General features: G+C 44.7%; 1 protein-coding gene across 6 annotated transcripts in view; it reads left to right on the forward strand.

Annotated features, from left to right (window-relative positions):
* LOC133459522 (transcription factor COE1-A-like) overlaps positions 1 to 20,264 on the forward strand; it is a 106,247-nt gene continuing 85,983 nt past the window's right edge. For 5 of the 6 annotated variants that reach the window (XM_061739543.1, XM_061739544.1, XM_061739545.1 and 2 more), the window contains exons 1-6: positions 1 to 736; positions 1,355 to 1,511; positions 2,295 to 2,358; positions 3,489 to 3,544; positions 10,575 to 10,648; positions 16,596 to 16,664. In XM_061739543.1, the coding sequence (XP_061595527.1) occupies positions 609 to 736; positions 1,355 to 1,511; positions 2,295 to 2,358; positions 3,489 to 3,544; positions 10,575 to 10,648; positions 16,596 to 16,664 (548 nt within the window). In that variant the 5' untranslated portion in view covers positions 1 to 608. Of the gene's footprint in view, positions 793 to 1,354; positions 1,512 to 2,294; positions 2,359 to 3,488; positions 3,545 to 10,574; positions 10,649 to 16,595; positions 16,665 to 20,264 lie in introns of all 6 variants that reach the window. The other variant, XM_061739546.1, reaches the window with a different exon arrangement.

Raw genomic sequence — 20,264 nt, forward strand, 5'->3', positions numbered from 1 at the left:
GAAGCCCGTCTTTAGTTCTCAGAGGGTCCTCTGGGAAGAGTCACAAAGCGCTTTCCTCCGAGACGCACGCAGCGGCGCAGCTCCAGACTCATCCGCAACACGGGACATCACGTCCCGGAGCACGGCAGACCGGGGACACAGAGACAGCCAGGGGGACACAGAGACAGCCAGGGGGACACAGGCTGTCAGATAGTGCTGACATCTGATCCGGCTAGTTTGCTGCCTGACAGCTCCAAGCGGGGACCTCGGCGCGTCAGGAGCCACTTCTGAACACCTCTCTGCATCGATCAGTCCTTTCTGCGACTTCACCAACATATTTTAAATGTTTGGACATTCTGGACCCCGTTAATCTGGCATGATTCCTCTGTCGGCTTAGCATCCACTCCCTCGCGTGGAGTAGGGTCGGGAATAAAGATAGCAGTGATTGATTTGTAGCGGGGCGCGCAGCAGGAGCGCACCCACGCTGCTCCGCAGGAGCCGGATCCACCGCAGAAACAAGTGCACGCAGCCCAGTCAGTACCGACCCAGTACCGACTCAGTACCGAGTCAGTACCGACCTCCCCCGAACACCCCCAGAGGAGCCTGTACCGGGCTCGGGAGGTCTGCTCATGTTTGGGATCCAGGAGAGCATCCAGAGGAGCGGCAACAGCCTGAAAGAGGAGCCGCTGGGAGGCATGAACGTCCGGAGCTGGATGCAGGGGGGCGGCGTGCTGGACGCCAACACGGCCGCCCAAAGGTGAGACCTCCACCCGCCAGCAGAGCCCTGCACACCGGCCAGATAGACCGCTGCAGGTCCGGGGAGCGCTTCTGGATTTAACCGCTGCAGGGACACTCTTGGAAATAAAACATCTTATTCAGTGTGATTTCACAGCATATGGTGGCAACTCTTGTTTGTGCTGTATAATTTTGTGCACGAAGTGCACTTTGTAGTTTGTTTGTGTTTAACAAGCATGCATTCAAAAGGGTAAATGAATAAATGTGGCCATATGCTGCTCAGCGCGTAAAGGAGCAGCTTGTCTATTATTAAACGTTTTTTAATTTTTTAATTAATTAACTGTAAGATGTATAAATGAATAATAGCCTCATTTATAGTACAGGAAAAAAGCACTATTTTAAAAAGAATTTTGATCAAAGGATCAGTGGGTTCAGATTTATTTTTCTTTTACGGGTCTTCCGTCAGGATCCTAACTTAGACTATAGCTTCAATTTATTAGTCAAATTAAGTGGATACAATGCGCACAAACTGGACTTGCCCCTGCTTTCAGGCCACAGCATAGCCTATTTGTTTCCAGTAATTTCTCTAAAGCTCCTGGGGCCCCTCTCACCCCGGTGGTGTGCGCCTGTGTGTCCGCAGTGGAGTCGGTCTGGCCCGCGCGCACTTCGAGAAGCAGCCGCCCTCCAACCTGCGGAAGTCCAACTTCTTCCACTTCGTCCTGGCTCTGTACGACCGCCAGGGCCAGCCGGTGGAGATCGAGAGGACCAACTTCGTGGACTTCATCGAGAAAGAGAAGGTCGGTGCACAAACTCAGGCTGGTGCGATTATTCTTTCTGGAAATATAACGGTTCGATTTTCTGCAGGCCCAAATAATCCAGTCTGGCATGTGGGCTGTCAAAGTTAAATGTCACATTTCACATCTTTGTTATTATTATTATTATTATTATTATTATTATTATTATTATTATTATTATTATTATTATTATTATTATTACTGACCCATTAAGAGGTGTTAAAATTAAAACATGCCATAGGCCTAACTAAGGTCGTATCTTTATTTGGGCCTATTTGTGCACTTGGAAAATACCAAAACAGGATTTTTACGTATACATAGTTGACTTTTCAGCTGTATTCCACTGAGCCCCCAGTTTAAAAACAACGTCCTCCTCATCAATGATGACATCGCGCGCAGCGGGAGACACTGTTGGTTTTATTGGCTCCAAACATAACTAGTAATTACAGGGGAATTAAAAATCCACAATAACACAATGATTGCACTAAAAGAAATTACAGGGCTGCACTTAGTTAGACGCAAACATAAATCACGGTTTTATTTAATATATGACTGCTGTGAATAATTCAGCGACTTGACTTACTGCACGTGCAGAGAGTTGTTTTTTTCTTTTTTTTAAATGTGTCCTAATTTTAATAAACAGCTCGGTGTTTGTGGTGTATGTGTGTGTGTGTGTGTGTATGTGTGTGTGTGTGTGTGTGTGTGTGTGTGTGTGTGTGTGTGTGTGTGTGTGTGTGTGTGTGTGTGTGTGTGTGTGTGTGTGTGTGTGTGTGTGTGTGTGTGCAGGAGACCAGCGGAGAGAAGACCAATAACGGGATTCATTACCGACTGCAGCTTCTCTACAGTAATGGTGAGCGGCCCGACTCGCGTGGGCGTTTTTCACGACCACTTTAACCAAAATCACCTGGATTACCTGACCAAATAGAAAATGCAATTTTTATCTAAATAGATTTAATTTAATTTGGGGGAGAAAAAGAACCCCTTTCTTCGGCAGTGGGGTGAAATGTTGCAGAGGACCAACAGGCTGCCAGAGTTTGTTTATGTCACAGAAAACGGCAGTGCAGAGTTTCGTGAGATCTATTAGTCAAATTTCAGCGCAGCTGTTGAAGGCGATTTGTCGCAGCTTTGTGGCTTAATCGCTGTCACTGTCCCAAAATGAGGCTGTCTGCTCTGAAAAGAGCTTGATGATGGAGCTGCAGTCTGCATCAGCAGGTAACTGCAACTGCAGCCATGGGTGGAGGAGAACAGCACTCCGAGTGTGTGGCCTGCACTTGTTGATAGTATAAGTGCAGAAAAGCCTTTGCAAGTGTGTTGCAGCATGTATTAATGGCAGGTAAACAGGGATGGTGGGATTTTTAATTTGCCACAGATGCTGCTGTCAACTGTCGAAAAATGACAGTTTGAGACAAATGAGTGATTCTTGGGCTGAATCAAACATACTTTTCTCTGGTTCTGTTTTACTCTAAACAAAAAGACACAGGGACTTCATAATGTTTATTTTCAAAATGTTCATAAATACGAAACTGAGTTGTGCATAAATGTTTACATTTGGCCAAACAAACTTTTTGACTTGTCACAGTCTGAGTGAAGCTTTGCATCATATTGCACATGTGAGCAAGCTGAGCAAAAAAATGTTGTTTGTTTTTAAATTAAATTGTCATATGTTATTCCCTTTTGAGACCTAAATATAAAGTTTCAGAAATATTTATTGTTTGAAAAAAATATCTAAAAAAATGAGTACTTAAAAAAAATGTGCATGTCAAAATGATGTGTTGTTTTTGTCTTTACCTTTTAGCAACTGCTGAAATTTGTATGAACCTTTTGTTGAGTGTTTTAGAAAAGTCGAGCCCATTTATTTTTGCAGTGTTTACTTATATATCTTCTAAATCCAACATGTTTTGAATGCAGCCTGATATATTTTTCTGGATGTCAAGTGCACATGAAGTTTCTGAGGTTCTCTCTTCTTCTGGACTCCAACAGGCATCAGAACAGAGCAGGACTTTTATGTTCGACTCATAGACTCCATGACTAAACAGGTGAATACACACACACACACACACACACACACACACACACACACACACACACACACACACACACACACACACACACACACACACACACACACACACACACACACACACACACACACACACACACACACGCTCACAGCAGTCTGTCACCTCTCCTGTTACCTCCCTGACAATGAGCCGCTCCACTGATCCGCCGCCCGGCCCGACCTGCAGCTACTGCACCAGCAACGAGTGTTGGTGTGTATCTGATTCAGCGGTGGGTGATTCCAGTGTGTATATGGGCGGAGGAGACAGTTATTCACACACGTGCACATGTGCACACACACGCACGTACACACACACACACACACACACACACACACCGTGGCTCCAGGCGTTTCTCTGCCTGTGCCTCACTTGTTGTGATTAGAGCGGGGAGGCATGCAGCGCAGGGGTGTTGAAGAACAGGAGCGTAATTCTGCAGCTCACAGTGGGAAGTGGAAAGATGTAACAACACCTTTGGGATTTGGTCTGCTGAGTGGCAAGCATTTTCTGATCGCTTCCAAATTTGCTGTTAATGTTTTTGTTTATACGTATGGAGCAGCAGGAGTTGAGACGGAGACTGAACGACAGATACAAGTCACAGTTTTTGTTTCATACCCTCTCAGGTAAACAGAATTAGGGCAGATTTTTAATTTATTTTGAAACATATACATTTTGCTCATGGGCAAACTCGGAGTGTGAGTTATCTTTCCAGTGTAACACAGCGTGGCAAGGTATGAGGAGCCAAACAAGCCACTCTGCACTGAATACTTGCTAATGTGACTCCAGGCTCCGACAGTCTCACATTACTGTGCTACACTGCACCGCATACTGTGTGTGTGTGTGTGTGTGTGTGTGTGTGTGTGTGTGTGTGTGTGTGTGTGTGTGTGTGTGTGTGTGTGTGTGTGTGTGTGTGTGTGTGTGTGTGTGTGTGTGTGTGTGTCTGGCAGAGCCACTAGACCACACTGCTTCACAATAACACTGTTTAGCTTGTGCTTGGCGGGGCGACTGCATACAGTTAGGTCTTGCACCCTCTGGAAGTTTAAGCCCCCAAACACACAAACACACATTCTCATGCTTAGCAGCGTCTGAGAAATCAGGTCACTTATCGTGTGAATGCGACATAAGAACATTATTTCAAATTTGAAAAGGAACAATCCTTTTTTTGTTGTTTTTTGGTAAAGGTGTGCTTGTCCTGAGCCTGTGCAGATCTGTCTTTGTGCTGCAGTGAGCTTGCAGGGAAGAGAATCACATTCTTGCAATATGCAATAAGGCCACAGAGGAGAATCAAGATAATTTATTTGTGTACGTAACAGGTTTTATTCCAGCTTTACAGGACCACAGGGAAAGATGCATATTTCCTCTGCCCTGTTGGGATGCAGTGGGAATTGGTTTTAGTTTGCGGCTAGGGTCAGGCATGAGCCGGTAACGGGTAAATTCAGGCTGAAAGGGGGGTCAATGTAATGTCTGGATATGGCTGGTGAGCGTGTGTGAGGCCGAGTGTCATTCCCGGCAGTAGAGGAATGGAACATTAACAGGTGGTCAAATCAAAACAGCCGTGTGGTTGGCTTAGCCTATCAGTGATGTCATGGCCGCGCTTTAAACACACTTGTTCTGGGTCGTTGTTGTCTTGCCAAACAGGAAAAATGAAGTCACACAGAGTCATATTGATGTCCATCAGTCTTATTTTATCACTGAAGATGAAAGCAAAAATGAGAACTAAGAGCCCGGATCCTGCTATTTCCTCTCACAGTAGAGGGAGACAGGAAGACAGGGACAGGGAATCCGCTACAAGTTAGTTGACTCACTGCATTTGTGATAAAAAACAACAACAAACAAAAAAGATATAAAAAAAAAAACAAACCATTGAATATTTGAGTCTTATCAGCCGGACAAACAGCCTCCCCAGAGAAGCATCAGCACTTAAACGTGACCATCTCCACACTGAGCACAGTCAAATCTGCTGTATCTATGAGCGGACCTGTTAATCTCCCTGGTCTCGCCGCGGCTGCAGCGGTAGCATACCTCTTACATATTTTAAAGACTGTTAAAAGTCTAGAAATAGAAGAAGATAAGAGAGGATAAGGGTGAAACAGTTGCAATGAGGTATAATGTGCCGCTGCCATTCTGGATAAACTGTATGGATCACAAGGGATTTAAATGCTAGAGGCAAGGGATGGAAATATTTCTCTCAGAATATGGAGAGTGAATTCTTCGAGCGTTATTCACTCACTCAGAGAGTCTAAAGACGAGGATCCTCAGTGAAAGATGGCAGCCAGTCAAAGAGGCTAGTGCAACAGCAGGTAGTCCAGAGGGAACGTCATTATCTCGGTAACAATCAAATTTCTGTCTCTACGTCAAACACTTGGACCCATCTGTCTAAATCCTGGGAGATGATTTAAAGTGAAGGCTTTTGGAGGTTTTGGTTGTTGATCGGAGCTGTTTTGTATTAAAATGTGTGCTGTTCAGGTCCAGCTCTGCTCATCAGCAGCTCTGTAATGTGTACAGTTGATTCTATTTAATACACGCTTCTGACTTTACTGCCAAGGAAGTAAAGCTGACTCGAACATTTGGCACTTAAAGCTGGCGCCTATTTCTGTTACCCTTCTATTTTGGTATGCCTACCTGTTTTGCGTATGTGCCGAGTGCCTGCGCTGATTATGTTAAATGAAGGAAGCGAGCACCTCCCAGTCTTCAGAGGGATCTCTTGGCGCTCATTGATCAGCAGTCAGTCCCAGAGAATAAAGCATCTGTCAGCGGCCCTGCCGGATCACTCGCTCGCTGCTCGTCCTGAAACTGAAGCAGGAGGAATCGTGCGTCCCCTCGCCTAACAGAGCCTTGTTTACATGCCACGCATGTCATGCCACTTCTAAAGGTGAGGCACAGAGCAGCAAAGGCGCTGTGAGAAAGGCCCGGTGAGGCGGAGAGAAGGAGGAGAGGGAGGAGGAAAGAATCAGATGAAAGGGAGGGGAAGAGTAGGCAGAACGACTGAGAGGAAGAATGTGATTGAAGACAGGGCCACAGATGACTGGGGAAGGGCGGGTAAAGTATTATACGCTGATTAATTTAAGTCTTGACAGTTTCTCCTCCTGGAGCCACCAGTTGCCACGCAAGGTGGAGTTTAAAAGAAAATTAAGACTTCAATTTAGTGCAATTTCCCTTTTTAGACTGAGAATATCTCATCTCTCATAATGAATGGAGACCAAGTTGATTCAATACAATGCAAATAAAGGAGTCAGCTGGATATCATGTGCAGTTTATCTGCAAAAAAACCCAGCTTGCTCACTCAGTTCGTATCCTATTTGTGTTGGCTACCTGTCCCCTGCAGATAATCGTTTTTGAATATTGTTGTTGGAGAGAAACATCTCGCCGAGTTGCAAAAAAGTGAGAAGCTGCGAAAAGAACTTTTCCCATGGTACATTTCTGCATTTCCCATACTCAGATTTTCTTTCATTAAACTCTAATCAGGTTGAGTTTAGTGGTTTAGTGTTGACGAAGCAGGTTTATAAGCACAGTTCTAACGACTTGAGTGTTGGATTTAACCCAGTGTCAACAGGAGCTTAAACTCTTCTCAGTTTTTCAGTCTGGATTGCTGTTTCTTTTGTTTTCTGGACATAATATGATATCTGAGTATCAGCCCAGCCTGTATGTTGCTTGCATTACCTAGCTGTGCACATCCCTGAGGTAGTGGACCACCAAAAACCTCTCCAGGCTGCAGGTTTATGTGTCAATACATCTCATCAGGGAGTTTCAAATGAATGATATGCACATGCATGGTAAATTGACGACAAGCGCCCTAGGTGCCGAAACACAGGAGAGAACTAGTCATTGAGAGAAGTAGCTATTAGTATGAAATGCTTTGGGCTACAATGATGATACCCCCAAACTGTGCAGCCACTGTTGCAGCTCTCCAGTTCTGCTGCAGCGCTCCGAGCTCTTTCTGACGGCCACACTGGTGTAGTTTCTGCAAATTAAGAGCTTTGTCTACAGACTTTGCATATGCTAAGACCCCAGTAAGGACCATGCTGGCCCTGGGGCCCCTGGGAGGACAGTCCAGTGTAACTCACCATTCCTGCAGTATACCTGTGAAACGCCTCTCCCTTAAGGTGCTTCCAGACTTCATGACGTTCAGCTTTGGCAGAATGCTGCTTTGTTCAGACTACACGACTTGCTGTTTTGTAATCAGGGTAATGTTCCCAGTGAGCGACTGCAGCATGTGAGCATGGCCCAGTCACCCAACATGTCTATCTGTAGTCCAAACCATGTTTTTTTATCAAGACATCTGAAATGGATCAAGGAAAGAAAGGAGCTGTTTGTGTGATGACTTGCTGCCAGGTCGCTGCTTCTTCTTTGTTGAGTCTCAAATATTGTGCAGGCATCTTGCCATTACTTCTGTGGGCTTCTCTTCTTCAACCCACACCCTACTCCTATATTCTGCTGCTTGGACATTTATCCTCCTACAGCTCCAGGTATTCAGCGTGCTAGATGTCTGTCTGGGATGATACGGTCTAGCGATGAGTCAGCAAGGCTCTCTGATGCATCTTTGAGTGTTTTCCATCTAGTTAGGGGTCATCACGGAGTCACATCTTTTAGAGAGGGGTCATGTATTTGTTCAAGGTCCTTTTTGTCAAACCCCTTCTTTTGGTGAGGTGTACATACATGCATGCCCATACCTGAACAAGTTGTGAATGGTCAAATGTGTTGTGACTCCTTCAGGGTTTATAGCATCTTCCCTTGCTTCATGGGATGTCATCCCTTTTTCCCTACTCTCTCACTGGCTGTAGCTCAAGTTAAAGAGCATTCACACAAAGGCTGCAGATATTTGCATGCTGGATTTCTGCAAACCGCTCACTGATTGTCCTGAGATTGATCACAGGCAAACCCGGCTGAAATCAGGTAGTGTGAAAGTGGTGTTTCGTACCTTAATGACGAGCAGCATGGAGCTTTGTAACTCACCAACCAACGTCAAAGCCCCTGTTTCTCTGTTAGAACTATCCACGCTTTACACAACTTTTGATGAGCCGGCTGATGAGCGCTCATCACTCATCCATTTACTTATGATCCAAGATTTTTGTTGATCACCACAACTTGTACATTGGGCTTAAAGTTGTATGGTGTGAAGGTGGATTCCTGTGCCTGCACAAAACTTCATGCACCGTTAATATCACTCCCTTTTGGTATGTTCTCCACATCCAAAATCGTAAACACTGGAGCCAGAATAATTGGTATCAGCAGAACAACACCTACTATTCCACCCTACTATTCCACTTTGGTAAATGCTAGAGGAGATGATCACCGGGTTAAAATAGGTGATTTATAATTTGCCAAGTTTTGGGGGAGTTCATTATATGGTAAACATAGCGTGACCTTTCTTAATGACTAGTGTGTATGCATAATATATGTTGCATTTGAATGAAGTTAGTTTTCCTGGTGTTGCATTGGCATACATGTACACAGTTGCATTGTTTAGCGCTGTTGGGATTTCTCTGCAAGAGCTTAATCTACCAAAGTTCACTTAATGGCAGCAGACATCTGAACCAGAGCTGGACGTTAGCACAAAGGACAGAGAAACTTCCTTGTTGTCCCCTGTGAAAGTGAATTTGTCATTCACTGAAACTCATTGCAGAATGGAATAGACAAAAGACAGACAGAGCGCGAGCGCTGATTGATGGATAGCTCGGTGTGTGACATCATTCTGAGCTTCGGTGTAAAAGGGAAGCAGTGATACCTCAGCTGGAACACGTTTCCAGAAACAAAACGTGTGACTATTATAAATATTCAACTCATTTTTATGTTTCTGTCTTCAGAGATTAGAATGTTTCACATGTCAGCTGATGTGTGTGTGTGTGTATGTGTGTGTGTGTGTGTGTGTGTGTGTGTGTGTGTGTGTGTGCGTGTGTGTGTATGTGTGTGTGTGTGCGTGTGTGTGTGTGTGTGTGTGTGTGTGCGTGTGTGTGAGTGTGTGTGTATGTGTGTGTGCGTGTGTGTGTGTGTGCGTGTGTGTGTGTGTGTGTGTGTGTGTGTGTGTGCGTGTGTGTGAGTGTGTGTGTATGTGTGTGTGCGTGTGTGTGTGTGTGTGTGTGTGTGTGCGTGCGTGTGTGTGTGTGTGTGTGTGTGTGTGTGTGTGTGTGCGTGCGTGTGTGTGTGTGTGTGTGTGTGTGCGTGTGTGTGTGTGTGTGTGTGCGTGTGTGTGAGTGTGTGTGTATGTGTGTGTGCGTGTGTGCGTGTGTGTGTGTGTGTGTGTGTGTGTGTGTGTGTGTGTGCGTGCGTGTGTGTGTGTGTGTGTGTGTGCGTGTGTGTGTGTGTGTGTGAGTGAGTGAGTGCGTGCGTGCGTGCGTGCGTGCGTGCGTGTGTGTGAAGGAAGGGGGTGACACCCGGCAGGTGTCAAAAGAATGGGTGAAACCGCTTAACTCTGTGTTCTCTGAGGTGAAGCGGGAACTCACCGGTTACCCTCGACAACTCTCCTCCAGTGTTCTGACTGAAGTAATGGAGCAGTATAACTGCAGCAGCGCGGCTGCAGCACTGAACAGTTTCACACTGCCACTGTGCTTTCACGGAGAGATGTGCTGCAAATGGTTATCATCTCTTCTCACTAGTGTGGTAGACGTAGAGTGCAGTGTACTGAAAACAAATGCAAAGACATTTTTCTACATGCATGCATGCACTGGTGCAGGCACGTTTCAACATCTGAACAATATGTCAGTTTATTTTTTCCTCACTGTTTCTTTATAAATCTAGGATATAGTTGGCTAATGTTCTATATTTTTTTTCTCCCATACAAAGACCAAATTATGATAAACATTTGTATCCAGACTGTGCTGATCGATCAGATAGGAAATAACATTTGCAGTTAAATGCGTAATTTTGAGCCAATCACATAAAACAAACCTTTTAAATGGGGTGCTTACTTTTGTGATCACAACTGGATTCCAGGCTGGTATAAAGATGCACTCTCAAACCTTGAAAGTCACTGTTCATCTCTTTTATTCTCCGTCTGTGTCTGTTTTTTCAGCCGATTGTGTATGAAGGACAAGACAAGAATCCAGAGATGTGTAGAGTGCTGCTGACACATGAGATCATGTGCAGGTGAGACAAGACTCCTCACATCTCATTGTCATCCCAGAATGTGCCTTTTTCTCTCATCTCTGTACTTCTTCAGGTCTCCAACACACTTTCTAAATCTGCAAAATAACTCACAGATCACAACTTCCTCCTCTTCTGATTCTGTCACCCTCATTAACCCGTCTTTCCAGGTCTCATACACACACAGACACATTCCACATCTGTTGAGGAAGATGAGTTTGGGCTCTCATAGTTGTTGCTTTAATTATAATCTAAAGATGAATTTCTTCAGAAGTAGGTTGAGAAGAAAGACTTCTATTTATAGAAGCATTTTACCAACCTACCCTATACAATAGAAGATGTGTGAGTGCGGCAACATGCATGGTTTGTGTGTGACGCCTGGTTAATTAGGACACAGAGAAACTCATTAGTCAATCCAAACCCTTCTGTTGTTTCATGGCTAACAAATGGGCCTTCCGCCACAATCTGACTATAAAATATAGGCCGGGACTTGCATAAATACACACACCCATATATGAAGTATGCATATGCACGCACCAGACCTGCACACGGCAGTTATAAAAATTCAAATTTAGCACATGAATTAAGTTGTTCTTATTCCTTGACCTTGTCACTGAACAACTTTAACTTTAACAATATAAATTGGAGTTCATCTATATGCGCAAGCAGGGACTTGAGGGGCGAAATCAGGCACACTAATATTTTATTCTATAGCTCACTGAATATTCCTGAGGCTACTCGGCTGCAGACTCGTGAAAATCCATGGAAATTCTGCAGTGAGTTACGAGGAATTCATAAAAAAAACAACAACAAAAAAACAGAACAAAACTTAATTTGATGACAGATTTACATTAATTGATTGTTGTTCATCATGAACGGAATGAAATGTGACTATTAGGGAAACAGTTTGCATCACCTGCACAGTACACACGGACATTATACAATACACCTACACTGGTCACCGTCTGTCCTGCAGCCGTTTTTATTTTTAACTTTTCTCCAGGGGTATGAGAGGGCAGAAAGTATGATCTCTTTAACAATAGCCAAGGTCAAACTTATTTTCTCCTGTGCTGATTCTGCCTCGGGAGCTGAGCTCGCAATATTTAATGTACGCACATGCGAGGAGCTCGGGGCGTCTGTTCATCAGCGCGGCTTATGGCCGTGCCGGTGCTATTAGCCATATGCTCTCAGGCAATCTGCCAGCGCACTAAACCGGTCCAAGCACTGGGACGCACATGTGAAAGGTTTTGTGTAAAAGGACATTTCTCTGTAACAAACACAATATATCTAAAAGCACAAACCTGTTACCGAAATTATTTATCCTTTAATCCTTGTATTCAATTGAAAATAGTTCTGTAATCTCACTGCAATAGCTGTATTGGTCTTAATGCAAAATGCTGTGATTTCAATGTCAGGGACAGAGACACAACTCACATCTGGATGCCAAACAATGACCTTGTTCTACGTCTTTATATGTCTTACTCCTTCCAAGGAGACAGGACGAAGGGGGGACCCCCTAGACCCCCCAGACCCCCTAGACCCCCCAGACCCCCCAGACCCCCCAGACCCCCTAGACCCCTTAGACCCCTTAGACCCCCTAGACCCCTTAGACCCCCCAGACCCCCTAGACCCCCTAGACCCCCTGGATCCCCTAGACCAGTGTCTCCCCCCCTGGTGTCCGGGCCCCCCTGGGGGGGCGCCAGAGATCTCTGGGGGGGCACGGAACTTTGTCTGCTTTGAAATGATGCAGTTGTAAAAATTACATTTATGAATGAGTCATTCATAAGACATTGTTAGGAATAATTTATGAATGTCTTGAATATTTTTTGTGTTTTTTATACACTGGTGACAAACACAGGAAAGGATTTAATTCCTTATTATATATAATTACTCAACATTTAATCTACTCCGACAGGTTGTTAAAGGAAAAATGTAAAAAAATGTTGGTCTCATATAAAAAGAGACATTTTTCAGAAATATTTTGATGTCCTTTTATGTCTTTTGTGCATATTTTATACATTGGTGACATTGGAGAAAAACAAAGTCATATGTATACAGAGTAAACCAAAGAGAAATGTATCAAAAAAACATAATTAATGTTCATTTTTTCAATTAAAGACTATTTTGGTGCTAGTACGTACGGGTCGGGGGGGGCGGCTGGTCTTAGACACAAGTAGGGGGAACAAGGAAAAAAGGTTGGGAACCACTGCCCTAGACGCCCTAGACCCCCCAGACCCCCCAGACCCGCCAGACCCCCTAGACCCCCCAGACCCCCCGGACCCCCCAGACCCCCTAGACCCCCCAGCAACAGACCTAGAGTCTTTGACTTCCTACAGATTTCAGATTTCTACTTCACTCCAGCTCGTGATTGGTCAGGGTCAGGAATTCAAAACAAATGGTTAGACTTATAGAAATATGGATTTTGACATTTTGGAGAGGACGAGCTACATGTTACATGTTTTATGATGAGACCGGGTGCACAGACATCATATCAAATCCTCCTCATACTGGGGAAGGTATGCATGCTAATTTGCATACTGAGGTTAATAAAACATATACAAAAGGCGGAACATAAGAACGAGAGGAGGAAAAAAATATGAGAAAATCATCCGGTAGATTTTTTTATGTTGTAATAATAATAATAATATATATATATATATATATATATATATATATATATATATATATATATATATATATATAGTAATAATATATATATATATATGTAATAATATATATATATATATATATATATATATATATATATATATATATATATATATATATACAACATAAAAAATTATTAAATAAATTATTAAAAAATGAATAAATACAATTATTTACAACATAAACAATATATAAATAAATAATATATACAATTTCTACAGTTCTTTTTATTAGAGATTCAAGCTGTTTAAGTCCAATGAACAGCTTCAAATGGTACAAAGGTAAGTGCTGAACTACCAGAAGTAAAAAAAAAAAGGTAAAGTAATCCAATAACGTGCGTCTCAGAATTTTACATTGACAATCAAACATGGATGAGGAAGTGTGATGGTCTGGGCTGTTCTGCTGGATCCAGCACTATGCACTATCTGGTCTAACTGTCCTATTGTTGAATTATTCTTATTGAAATACAGACATCTGTAATGGAAGTATATCAGCACACATGGCGTAAGTGATTTGTTCATGGTCATGTTTTGGAGCAGTCAGTCCCAATGATTTTTCAGGGCCTTGCTTGTTTCAGCAAGACAATGCCAAACCACACTGTGCACGTGTTGCAACAGCTTGGCCTCGTAGAGAGCTGATGGCTGCCGTGGCCCGGGTGCCAGTGGAGCCAGTGAGCTGCTGAAATTCTGTGTCAGCAAAGGGAGGAAAATATTTGTCTTTCTAAACTACAGCTGTATTGATGACAGCAATAGTCCTCTCCAGTTTCCAAACTGTCACAGAGTGTTGTGAAAAAGGAGGTGATTCAAAACAGCGATTGCAGTTCTTTGAAAATGTGTTCCTGACAACAAATTCAAAATGAGGATAAGTTGGAAAGAAAGAAAGAAACACATTTGATATGTTGTTTTGGCCTCAGTTAAATATAGAGTCAGTATGATTAGCATTTTGTTTTTCTTTGCATATTACACAGTTATTTGGAAACAGTTTAGTACTGCCCATTTTGGGGAATAAAAACTGTAATGATGTTAGTTTATTAAATCCATTCGATTGCTGTTTTTTTTTCCCCACTTTTAACCAAACACAGAAATACAGCAAACCGGAAAAAGTGGAGAAATGAATCTGCTAAGATTCTGAAAGTTTCCCTCTGTGTGTGTGTGTGTGTGTGTGTGTGTGTGTGTGCGTGCGTGTGTGTGTGTGTGTGTGTGTGTGTGTGTGTGTGTGTGTGCGTGCGTGCGTGCGTGCGTGCGTGCGTGCGTGCGTGCGTGCGTGCGTGCGTGCGTGCGTGCGTGCGTGCGTGCGTGCGTGCGTGTGCCGGAGGGAAGACGATTAGATCACCATGATCTAAAGCAATAAGTGGTCCACTACCCCCATTCCAGTCATCATTTTCCTTCCCATCACCCCTTCATTTATAACATCCTCCACTCTGCTCCCTCTCCTCTTCCTCGTCTGTCCTCTCTTAATCACCTTTCCTCATCAGCCCCATCCCCTTCACCCCTCGCACCCTCACCCCTCCTCACCAATCCTTCCCTCTCTCCCATCCTCTCTGCTCTTAGCTTTCCTCCTTGCCCCATTCCCTCTTTTCCCTTTTCTCTTTGCTTCCATTCACCTCCGACCTCTCCCTGATGCATCACTGAGGGTTTAGCTGGCCTCCTAAAGGTGAGAAGCTCTCCCCGGGTTCCCGAGCAGTGACCCAGTTCAGAGAGCGCGGCGGTTGCCAGTGATAGCAGAAGGAGCGGCGGAGCGGCAGATAGCTGAGACAATGAGGAAGGTGTAGCATGTCAGTGTCTTTCTCTCCACTCCTGCCATCTGTGACAGTGAGAAACCTGAGATGTCGCCCCTTCCTCTTCCTCCCACCCAAACCCCACCCCTCATTTTTCTTCCGTCCCCCTCCCTCTCAATAATTTCCCTCCCACGTTCATCCTTTCACTCTGTGCCCCCCCCAGGCTTTACCCTCCTCCCTCCTGCTTACACCTTTCATTCATAATTCATGCATGCAAAGAACGCCTCTCTGACACACATGTAGTGCACATGTGTGAATTCCTGTAATAATGCCATTTGTTTAAAGTTTTTTTTATTATTTTGCTTGTGGTGTAGCGTGCACCCCACCCACACCTCCTTTGAGCTTTTGTGCTCTCCACCCCCCATCTCACCTGTTCATCTGTACAATCACGTACCACTCCAGTTACTGCTTTAAATTTGACAATTTTCTCTCCAGGCTTCCTTCAACTTGCACCTTTATTTTTCAGTTAATCCTGGTGTTATCACAGAGACATCCTGAGATTATTTTTTGGAGATGCTTGCACTGAGAAGGATTCTTTATGATAGCCAACCAGGAGATAGAGAGACAGAAGATAAGACTACAGACCTGACTCACTAAAAAGTTTAAAAAAACGCTGGGTCAGACCGGACAAACTTTGTATACAGTCCAGTGATCACCACCATCCTCCTCATTTTGTGGATGTTACAATTGGCAGTTGGATGTAGTGAGAAAGTGTAAACACGTCCAACTTTTAAAAAGTGTCTGGAGGGGTGTGATTGGTTTCCACTGTGGACCAATGTAGTTAAAGCAGTCTGGAGTGGGGGGGGGTTGGTTTACCTGAAGGCATTTGCGTGGTCTGCAACAGTGTTTATGTAGGTCTTGAATTAACAACCACACGAATGCACTAGTTCAACATTGTACAGAACCATCTCTGTCTGCTTCTTTCTTCCCATGGTGGAGCCTTTCCCCCTGGCAGTCCACATGATGTTTCAGTGATTCCCTTTCTCTCACTGCTCTATGTCCGGCTTCTGATGCCGTTGGGGGTTTAGTTGGTGGACGTGGGTCAGCATGGGCCTGCTGGCTGCTTTCTGCTGCTCCGCTGCTGAAACAGCCGGCAACACTCAGCCCACGTTGTCATGGACGTAGTTCATGGTGACGTGGGATACACCGTAGAATTTCCCAGTCCGGTTCTCCAGCTGGCTGATTCCTCTAAAACCTGCCGCATCTCTTTCAGGTCCTGCTGTGCGCTCACTTTCTGTGTCACAGAAGTCTATTTTTAGCCCCGTTCTCAGTTTAGATCCGCTCAGTGGACGCTCAGTGAAACCGCTGTCGGCCTGTTTATCACAGATTTGATCAAAAATAAATTTGGTAAAAAGTTCTTTTTTGGTGCTGCCAAAGCAGGTGATGTGCTGTAATTGTCTCCTTTAAAGGTCCAGCGTGGAGCGGTTATGTGGTGTACTGAGTGTTCTCTCTGTCCAACTCAGTTTGCCCCGAGTCTTCTTCTCTAATGCCTTTCTCTTCTTTCAGCCGGTGCTGTGACAAGAAGAGCTGTGGAAACCGTAATGAGACGCCCTCAGACCCCGTCATCATCGACAGGTACTGACTCTCACTCTGGCTCTTTCTTCCCCCTCCCACTCACACACTTACACACTCACACACTCACACACTCACACACTCACACACTCACACACTCACACACTGACGCACTCACTCGCGCACTCACGCACTCACGCACTCACGCACTCACGCACTCACGCACTCACGCACTCATGCACTCACGCACTCACACTCGCGCACTTCGCGCACTCGCACTCGCGCACTCGCACACTCACACTCACACTCGCGCACTCGCGCACTCGCGCACTCGCGCACTCGCGCACTCGCGCACTCGCGCACTCGCGCACTCAAGCACTCACACACTCACACTCGCGCACTCGCGCACTCGCGCACTCGCGCACTCGCGCACTCGCACACTCGCACACTCGCACACTCGCACACTCGCACACACGCACTCACGCACTCACGCACTCACGCACTCACACACTCACACACTCACACACTCACACACTCACACACTCACACACTGACGCACTCACGCACTCACGCACTCACGCACTCACGCACTCACGCACTCACACACTCACACAGAGCCTGGTGGAAGAGGGACGGCGCTGACCTGTGTGAATGGTGGCGTGGGACGAAATGTTTCTGTGTTTAGACGAGCGGCTGTCCCTCCTGAAATAGAAGCTTCTCCGGTGGAATCGATGGCTTCTAGAGCGAGATAGAGTGAAACGAGCGAGACGCAGCTGCATTCAGAACTACACACACATACATTTCTTTAACGTACTTACAACACACGTGCAAGTGTGCTCCGGCAATGTTATTGATCTGTGCTGGGAGGGGTGTGCGAGGGGGAGATACATATGTTGCACATCAGCAGTTTAGTCGCAGCTCAAGCTAACGCACGGCGCTCCCTTGCATGTGTTGCCGCCGCGTCATGTGGAACAAAAAGCTGTTTACGAGCAGGAGCTGTCTGTCGGCCTCCTCCTGCATCTTTCTGTATGACTCTGCCTCTATTCCTGTCTGTCACACTGGAGGACTGAAGTTATCCCTCCCTTAACAACCACCCCACCCCTCTTTCTGTCTCTCCTACAGGAGCACAGAAAAATGGGTCACAAGCAAAGAAAAAAGTAACAGAAAGAAGAAAAAAAAGAGAAAAACTGAAATGAGATCCAGTCTCATTTTAATCTGATTTTGTCTTGGCAGTTGTTTTAACCCTGTGTGAGCAGTTCTGACTGCACGCATGTGTGTGTGTGTGTGTGTGTGTGTGTGTGTGTGCGAGTAATACACAGGGAGAGGAGTGAAGGATCCTCGTTACTGTTGCCACATTTCTATCAAACACATTTTTCTTGTTGAAAGCAGCTGGAGAAAAAACACACCTAAAAAAACAAACTGTGCAGCCTCTCGCATTCATGTAGATTTGGTTGGAAATGAGTCTTTTATTTATTTATTTTTTCATCTATCTCTGGATTTCTTGCACTGTGACCAGATTTGGATGGTTTCATGGAAGTGTTTGGCACCTCTTTCTGCGCTGAATTTGTGTCAGAGCCATCGCTGACTGGTTGTTACTGTACCTCAAGTATTTACAAATGATGCACCTGCCAGCACACACTTGTATTTATCCAGTATGAGCACATTTCCAAGAACATAATTGGTGCACTTTACAGAGCGGTAAGCAGAAATATTTGGTTTGGGCATTCAAGCAGATATCGTACACTTGCTCGGCCGCTTAGGTTAACACAACCAGTGTAAAGTCAGAATATTTGGAACCAAAAATGCATTTTTATTTTTCAAATTTCTGATTTTTGGACGTTTTAGAAGGGATGTGGAGGGTTGTGCCACCCGGACATACAGTTCCCGTGCTGTTTTATGTCCAATTGACCATTTGTTTGTCAGCAAAATTGCTCCAAAAATCTCCCGACTGATTTTCCGTGAATCGAAGCGTGAGCAAATGAAGCTCTTATTAGCTTTTTATATGGACATGGATCACTTTTGTGAAAATTGCTCAACAGACGACTGGCCTTGGCAAAAGCCACAGTTTCCATTTACCTTGCTGGTTTTGCATAGTTTTGGATCTGGAGGCTGCCAGACAAGTTCAAGTATTCAGTTCTCCTACTGTACTGCATTTACTTCAAACCAAATCTGTATCATTGTACGGTGTAACTATCCACCTTTTACTCTCTTATAATTTCTTACTTTGTACGAAATTATGAAACATTGCTACAGCATAAGGACCTTTCTTTTGTCTTGTCAGGTCATAAACTTCTCTATAAGGGCTGTATAGCATTGGAACATAAAATTTGACTCTGACTCAAGACAGAGGGATACACACATTTACGTGTGTGTGTGTGTGTGTGTGTGTGTGTCTGTGTATGAGTCTCTACACGATCGCCTCATTCTTATGTTTTTGTCGGGTATCTCAGACATCTCAGCTTACAACCCATTCTATATCTGCCTGCAGGTCTTTGTGTGGATGTGTAGATCAGTGTGTGTGCGAGAGAGAGGGAGGGAGAGAGACACACAGAGAGAGAGAGGGCCCTGAAAAGTAGCTGATATTCTGTATCAGACACTAACTGAGAGAATAATAGCTACATATTCACAATGTGTAGGAAAGTGGAGTGTTTAGAAAGCCGATGCTTGATGACTATAAATGCACATGTATGCATGTGTGAATCTGTGTGTGTGTGTGTGTGTGTGTGTGTGTGTGTGTGTGTGTGTGTGCGTGTGCGTGTGCGTGTGCGTGTGCGCGTGCGCGTGCGCGTGCGCGTGCGCGTGTGCGTGTGTGTGTGTGTGTGTGTGTGTGTGTGTGTGTCTTTTTTATTGCTGGAGGGGAGAAGCAGAGTGAATTCTGAGAGATTTCAGGGAACTTGGTCAAGATGGAATGTCAAGGTTACCGTGGATACCGTGGGATACTTCCTGTAGCCCCCCCACCACTTTGCAGTGGTTCACAACCTCTTGGTGTAACATCTGGAACTCTGCAGTCGGACCCAAACATGTGGAAGGAAAGAGACACAGAATAAGAGCTTTAAGTGTGTCACTGATTGTAAACACAAGTGGAGTCCAGCTAAATCGCAGGCCTCCCTTTGCAGTCAAAAATGACATTTCCTTTCTTTCTTTTTAAGATTAATAGGAAGTAATAAAGGTATTTGGGAAAATGTAACAGACGTTTTATCCCCACCCCCCTCTAAACCAACTCAAAGTGCTTGTTAGAGGTATTCAAAATGCCAAATATCAAAATGCTGGTCATATGGTACAGATTTACGCCAGCTAGGCAATATTATCTCAAACATCACAATATTCTAAGAAGAATAAAACAACAATGAAAATTATAAAAGCTTTGCATGTATGGATGAAGACATTTCCACACTTTTTTAAACACTGACTCTTATTGGTGTCAGAATAGCTAACAGCACCGGGCAGACAAGTGGAGGAGGTGCAGACCATACCAACTTGGCACCTCTTAAAGGCTATCAGGCAAACACTGAACTGTTAGTAGCAGCAGCAGGATGGAATAACATCCCAGCATCTGAGCCCATCAAAGTGTACCAGTAATTGAGGAGCTCTTACGCTGTTTTATTTGCAGCAGCTGAGCTGCTAAGTAGCTCTCAACCCTACAAACTAATGCAATTGGTGCAC

Source organism: Cololabis saira, chromosome 14, assembly GCF_033807715.1.
Source record: "Cololabis saira isolate AMF1-May2022 chromosome 14, fColSai1.1, whole genome shotgun sequence".
In the NCBI taxonomy this organism is placed as follows: domain Eukaryota; kingdom Metazoa; phylum Chordata; class Actinopteri; order Beloniformes; family Belonidae; genus Cololabis; species Cololabis saira.